Source organism: Cinclus cinclus, chromosome 31 (genome assembly GCF_963662255.1).
Source record: "Cinclus cinclus chromosome 31, bCinCin1.1, whole genome shotgun sequence".
In the NCBI taxonomy this organism is placed as follows: domain Eukaryota; kingdom Metazoa; phylum Chordata; class Aves; order Passeriformes; family Cinclidae; genus Cinclus; species Cinclus cinclus.
Window position 1 is genome coordinate 2211802 of NC_085076.1, and position 7403 is coordinate 2219204.

A 7403-nucleotide genomic window follows, 5' to 3' on the forward strand; every position below is an offset into this window, starting at 1 on the left:
CTGTAATTAATGACCTGGATAATTACCTGGCACCAGGGGGATGGGCCTCACCTGGCTCACGGGGATCTCACCTTCATCATCACCATTCATATCATTATTATTATTATTATTATTATTATTATTATTATTATTATTATTATTATTATTATTATTCTATTTGTTATTGCAGCTATCAACAGTTCCTAATTGTGATTAATGAGGGCTGTAATTAATGACCTGGATAATTACCTGGCACCAGGGTGATGGGTCTGACAGTCTGGCCCTGCTGCACGTTGAGCACGATCCCCACCTGGTTCATGGGGCTCTGCACGGGACGGACGTTCCGCACCGGGAACCCCTGAGCCAAAAAAACCCAAATTTACCCCAAAATGCAACAGGTCCGACCCCAAATGGAACAAATCTGACCCCAAAATGACACAAATTTACCTCAAATGGAACAGATTTACCCCAAAATGACACAAATTTACCCCACATGGAACAGATTTACCCCAAAATGGAACAAATCCGACCCCAAATGGAAGAAATCCAACCCCAAATGGAACAAATCCAACACAAAATGGAACAAATCCAACCCCAAAATGGAACAAATCCAACCCCAAATGGAACAAATCCAACCCCAAAATGCCACAAATTTACCTCAAATGGAACAGATTTACCCCAAAATGGAACAAATTTACCCCAAATGGAACAAATCCGACCCCAAATGGAACAAATCTGACCCCAAATGGAACAAATCCGACCCCAAATGGAACAAATCCGACCCCAAAATGGAACAAATCCAACCCCAAAATGACACGAATTTACCCCAAATGGAACAAATCTGACCCCAAATGGAACAAATCCGACCCCAAATGGAACAAATCTGACCCCAAATGGAACAAATCTGACCCCAAATGGAACAAATCCAACCCCAAATGGAACAAATCCAACCCCAAAATGGAACAAATTTACCCCAAAATGGCACAAATTGAACCCAAATGGAACAAATCTATCCCAAAATGGCACAAATTTAATCCAAAAAGGGCAGAAATCGATCCCAAAATGGCACAAATTTACCCAAAATGAAACAAATCAGTCCCAAAATGTCCCAAAATCTGCCCCAAAATAATCCCTGGGTCCCAAGGGATCCGTCAGCCCCAGGAAATCGGAGTTTCCCAGGGAATTTTCCAGGGATTTTCCAGGGAATTTTCCAGGGATTTTCCAGGGATTTTTGCAGGGATTTTTCCATGGATTTTCCAGGGAATTTTTCCCATGAAAACCAAACCCTGCAGTGAGGTCTGACCCCCATCCCACAGCCCGCAGTGCGACACAGAACCAGCACTAAAAAATTACAGAAAAATGGGAATTTTTCCCTGGGAAATCCAGGTTTTTCAAGGGATTTTCCATGTTTCTCCCATCGATTTTCCATGGATTTTGCCTGGGATTTCCCAGGGACTCTTCCAATGAAAACCAAACCCTGCAGTGAGGTCTGACCCCCATCCCACAGCCCGCAGTGCGAAACAAAACCAGCACTAAAAAAAAATCAGAGAAAAATGGGAATTTTTTTCCTGGAAAATCCAGGTCTTTCCAGGGATTTTTCATGAATATTCCACGGATACTGCAGGGATTTTTCCATGGATTTCCCAGGGACTCTTCCAATGAAAACCAAACCCTGCAGTGAGGTCTGACCCCCATCCCACAGCCCGCAGTGCGACACAGAACCAGCACTAAAAAATTACAGAAAAATGGGAATTTTTTCCTGGAAAATCCAGGTCTTTCCAGGGATTTTTCATGAATATTCCACGGATACTGCAGGGATTTTTCCATGGATTTCCCAGGGACTCTTCCCATGAAAACCAAACCCTGCAGTGAGGTCTGACCCCATCCCACAGCCCGCAGTGCGACACAGAACCAGCACTAAAAAATTACAGAAAAATGGGAATTTTTTCCTGGAAAATCCAGGTCTTTCCAGGGATTTTTCATGAATATTCCACGGATTTTGCAGGGATTTTTCCATGGATTTCCCAGGGACTCTTCCAATGAAAACCAAACCCTGCAGTGAGGTCTGACCCCCATCCCACAGCCCGCAGTGCGACACAGAACCAGCACTAAAAAATTACAGAAAAATGGGAATTTCTCCTGGGAAATGCAGGCCTTTGCAGGGATTTTCTCCCCGAAGGGCAGGCCCGCAGCTGACCTGGGTGGTGATGAAGATGGGCTGGGTGCCCGCAGGGGCCGTGCTGCCGTGGTTGGCGTTCTGCATCAGCTGCACCGGCCGCAGAACCGGCTGGGTCACCACCGCCCCCAGGCCGGGAGCAGCGCTCGGGGTCAGCAGCAGCGACTGGGCAGAGGGCTGGACAGAGGGGTGGGAACCTGGGAACAGAGAGAGAGAGAAATGGGAGTGAGGAGAGGGCTGGACAGAGGGGTGGGAACCTGGGAACAGAGAGAGAGAGAAATGGGAGTGAGGAGAGGGCTGGACAGAGGGGTGGGAACCTGGGAACAGAGAGAGAGAAATGGGAGTGAGGAGAGGGCTGGACAGAGGGGTGGGAACCTGGGAACAGAGAGAGAGAGAGAAATGGGAGTGAGGAGAGGGATGGACAGAGGGGTGGGAACCTGGGAACAGAGAGAGAGAGAGAAATGGGAGAGAGAGGGATGGACAGAGGGGTGGGAACCTGGGAACAGAGAGAGAGAGAAATGGGAGAGAGAGGGATGGACAGAGGGGTGGGAACCTGGGAACAGAGAGAGAGAGAAATGGGAGTGAGAGGGATGGACAGAGGGGTGGGAACCTGGGAACAGAGAGAGAGAGAGAAATGGGAGTGAGGAGAGGGATGGACAGAGGGGTGGGAACCTGGGAACAGAGAGAGAGAGAAATGGGAGTGAGGAGAGGGCTGGACAGAGGGGTGGGAACCTGGGAACAGAGAGAGAGAGAAATGGGAGAGAGAGGGATGGACAGAGGGGTGGGAACCTGGGAACAGAGAGAGAGAGAGAAATGGGAGTGAGGAGAGGGATGGACAGAGGGGTGGGAACCTGGGAACAGAGAGAGAGAGAAATGGGAGTGAGGAGAGGGATGGACAGAGGGGTGGGAACCTGGGAACAGAGAGAGAGAAATGGGAGTGAGGAGAGGGATGGACAGAGGGGTGGGAACCTGGGAACAGAGAGAGAGAGAAATGGGAGTGAGGAGAGGGCTGGACAGAGGGGTGGGAACCTGGGAACAGAGAGAGAGAGAAATGGGAGAGAGAGGGATGGACAGAGGGGTGGGAACCTGGGAACAGAGAGAGAGAAATGGGAGAGAGAGGGATGGACAGAGGGGTGGGAACCTGGGAACAGAGAGAGAGAGAAATGGGAGAGAGGAGAGGGCTGGACAGAGGGGTGGGAACCTGGGAACAGAGAGAGAGAAATGGGAGAGAGAGGGATGGACAGAGGGGTGGGAACCTGGGAACAGAGAGAGAGAGAAATGGGAGAGAGGAGAGGGCTGGACAGAGGGGTGGGAACCTGGGAACAGAGAGAGAGAAATGGGAGAGAGAGGGATGGACAGAGGGGTGGGAACCTGGGAACAGAGAGAGAGAGAAATGGGAGTGAGGAGAGGGATGGACAGAGGGGTGGGAACCTGGGAACAGAGAGAGAGAAATGGGAGAGAGAGGGATGGACAGAGGGGTGGGAACCTGGGAACAGAGAGAGAGAGAAATGGGAGTGAGGAGAGGGATGGACAGAGGGGTGGGAACCTGGGAACAGAGAGAGAGAGAGAAATGGGAGTGAGGAGAGGGATGGACAGAGGGGTGGGAACCTGGGAACAGAGAAAAATCTGTGGGGAGAAACTGGGGGAAATGGGGAAAATTGTATGGGGGGAAACGGAGAGAATATGGGGTGGGAAATCTGTGGAAAGGAGAGGAAAATCCATGGGAATATGGGGGGAAATCCATGGGAATATGGGGAAAAATCCGGGGGAATGTGGAGGAAAAATCCTGGGGAAAAGGGGGGAAAATCCATGGGAATAAGGGGGAAAAATGCGGGGGAATATGGAGGAAAAATCCAGGGAAAAAGGGGAAAAATGCGGGTGAAAAAGGGGAAAAATCCGGGTGAAAAGGGGGAAAAATCCGGGAGAAAAGGGGGAAAAATCCGGGAGAAAAGGGGGAAAATCTGGGGGAAAAGGGGGAAAAATCCGGGGGAAAGGGGGGAAAAATGCGGGGGAATATGGAGGAAAAATCCGGGGGAAAAAGGGGAAAAATCCGGGGATAAAGGGGAAAAATCCGAGGGAAAAAGGGGAAAAATCCGGGTGAAAAGGGGAAAATCCTGGGGAAAACCTCAGAGGATTATGGGTGGAAATGCAGGGAAAAAGGGGGGAAAATCCAGATTTATTTGAGGAAAAATGCAGGGAAAAATGGGAAAATCCAGGAGGAGAAGCGATAGAATTAAGTGGGGGGGGGGGGGGGGGGGGGAAAAGGAGGGGAAAATCCCCCCAAAGCTCCGGAATTCCATGGAATTTTACCTGTGGAATTTTTTTCCATGGAATTGTAATCCTCCACCACGGAGTCCTCGATGACGTCGCTGATTTTTTGCCAGGGCTCCAGCTCCTCCTCCTCACATTCCATGAAAAGATCAGTGTCTGCCATCCTGGAAAAAAAAAAAAAAATAAATAAAAATCAAATCAAATCAAATAAAAAATAAAAACGTGGGAAAAGAAAAAAACAAAAAAAAAAAAGAGAGGGAAAAAAAATAAAAAAAATAAAAAAAAAAAAAAAAGGGAATTTGGCACTCAAAGCAATCCCTGAAAATTGTTTTATTTCCCAAAAAAGGGATGGGAATGAGGGGGTTGGGTGGGGTTCACATCCCAAAATTCCAAGGAAAATCAGAAGGAAAATTTTATTTGTTTCGATGGGAATTCTTGGGTTTCCCAAAAAGAGAATTTAAAAAATAAAAAAAAATTTGGATTTTTTTTTTTTTTTTCCCCCCCACCCCCCTCCTTTTTCATTGAGGAATTTCAGGTTGTTTCTCTGGTTTTTAAAAAAAAAAAAAAATCTTTGTTTCTGTTGGGATAAAAATTCCCAGGATTGACCCAAAAATTGGGAATTTTTTAACTGAGAAATTCCAGATTTTAAATTGTTCCTTTCCAAGGAATTCTGTGAAATTTGGGATCAAAATTCCCAGGATTGACCCAAAATTGGGAATTTTTTAACTGAGAAATTCCAGATTTTAAATTGTTCCTTTCCAAGGAATTCTGTGAAATTTGGGATGAAAATTCCCAGGATTGACCCAAAAATTGGGATTTTTTTTTAACTGAGAAATTCCAGATTTTAAATTGTTCCTTTCCAAGGAATTCTGTGAAATTTGGGATGAAAATTCCCAGGATTGACCCAAAATTGGGAATTTTTCTTAACTGAAGAATTCCAGGTTTTCAATCTTTGTTTTTTCCCAAAAAATTCTCAAAAATTCAGGATCAAAATTCCCAGGATTGACCCAAAATTGGGAATTTTTTTTAACTGAGAAATTCCAGATTTTAAATTGTTCCTTTCCAAGGAATTCTGTGAAATTTGGGATCAAAATTCCCAGGATTGACCCAAAAATTGGGAATTTTTTAACTGAGAAATTCCAGATTTTAAATTGTTCCTTTCCAAGGAATTCTGTGAAATTTGGGATGAAAATTCCCAGGATTGACCCAAAATTGGGAATTTTTAATTTTTTTTGGCTCAGCTTTTGTTTGGGAGCTTTTAACTAAAACTTGAATTAAACTGAGTTATATTAATTTATAAATAAAAATTAAAATTAAATATTGAAATATAAATAAAAATAACAACTCCAATGTAAAATACAAAAATGAGATTAAAAATAGAACTAAAATTGAAATTAAAATTAAAAATTGAATGAAAAACTTAAAAGTTGAAACCACAAACGTGAATAAAAATATGAACAAAAATAAAAAAGTAATGATAAAAATCAGATGAAAATTTAAAAACAGCAAATAACAAAGAGCAAATAGAAAATACCAATAAAAGTAAAAATAAAAAAGAAAAATAAGTAAAAATAAAAATAAAATTAAAAATAAAATTAAAAATAAAAATAAAAATAAAAATTAGAAATAAAAATAAAAAATAAAAAATAAAAAACTAAAAATGAAATTAAAAATTAAAAAAATAAAAACAAAAATAAAAATAAAATTAAAAATAAAAACTAAAATTGAAAAAAAATTAAAATTAAAAACAAAAAATGAAAATAAAAATTAAAAATAAAAATTAAAATTAAAAATAAAAATAAAATTAAAAATAAAAATAAAAATTAAAAATAAAAACAAAAATAAAAATAAAAATTAAAAATAAAAAATTAAAATTAAAAATAAAAATAAAATTAAAAATAAAAATAAAATTGTAAATAAAAATAAAAATAAAAAATTAGAAATAAAAATAAAAAAACAAAAATAAAAATAAAAAATAAAAATAAAAATTAAAAAGAAAATTAAAAAATAAAAATAAAAATAAAAATAAAAATAAAACAAAAATAAAAATTAAAAATAAAAAGAAAAAATAAAAATAAAAAATAAAAATTAAAATTAAAAATAAAATTAAAAATTAAAAAAATAAAAATAAAAATAAAAATAAAAACAAAAATTAAAAAATAAAAAAAATTAAAATTAAAAATAAAATTAAAATAAAAATAAAATAAAAATAAAATTAAAAATAAAAATAAAATTGAAAATAAAAATAAAAATAAAATTAAAAATAAAAATAAAAACAGTGGGAGGAGCACTCCAAGAACTCTGGGATTTAAATAAAAATTGTGCAGGCATAAAAATAAAAACACAAATAAGAATAAAAAGAAAAATAAAAGGAAAATTTTGAAAATAAATAAAAGAATAACTGAAGTATATAATAAATATATAACAAGTACTTTTAATTTTTTTTAAATGTTTTTCTTTTGGCTTTTTAAATTTCTTCCTTAATTTATTTTTCTTTTGGCTTTTTAATTTTAATTTTTTGAATTTCTTTTTCTTTCGACTTTTTAATTTTAATTTCTTTTTAAATTTATTTTTCTTTCAACTTTTTAATTTTAATTTCTTTAATTTATTTTTCTTCCGCCTTTTTAATTTTAATTTTTTGAATCTGTTTTTCTTTTGACTTCTTAATTTTCTTAAATTTAATTTCTTTTTTTTAATTTGAATTTGTTTTTCTTTCGACTTTTATTTTTTTTTTTTTATTTTGAGTGTTTAAATTTATTTTTTTTTTATTTTGAGTGTTTAAATTTATTTTTCTTTGCTTTCATTTTTTAATTAGGATTTTTCCCAGCACCTTCAGGAATTTCTCTGGTGGGATCCCTCCCATCCTCTGGGATCAGGGGAATCCAAATAAAATGGGAATTTTGGGAAGCAGGATCCGAGGTCTCTGCCATGGAGGCAATTCCAGGAAAACCTCGGGACAAAAATTCCCAAATACTGG

At 38.7% G+C, this 7403-nt stretch overlaps 1 protein-coding gene across 1 annotated transcript in view; it reads right to left on the reverse strand.

Moving 5' to 3' along the window:
- The window catches only part of POGZ (pogo transposable element derived with ZNF domain), a 37302-nt gene extending 32368 nt beyond the window's left edge, over nt 1-4934 (reverse strand). The window contains exons 1-3 of the mRNA XM_062511258.1: nt 4466-4934; nt 2177-2352; nt 229-337 (exon numbers count right to left, since the gene is read on the reverse strand). Of these exons, the coding sequence (XP_062367242.1) occupies nt 229-337; nt 2177-2352; nt 4466-4589 (409 nt within the window). The 5' untranslated portion in view covers nt 4590-4934. The remainder of the gene's footprint in view (nt 1-228; nt 338-2176; nt 2353-4465) is intronic.
- Between the last annotated feature and the right edge of the window lie 2469 nt (nt 4935-7403).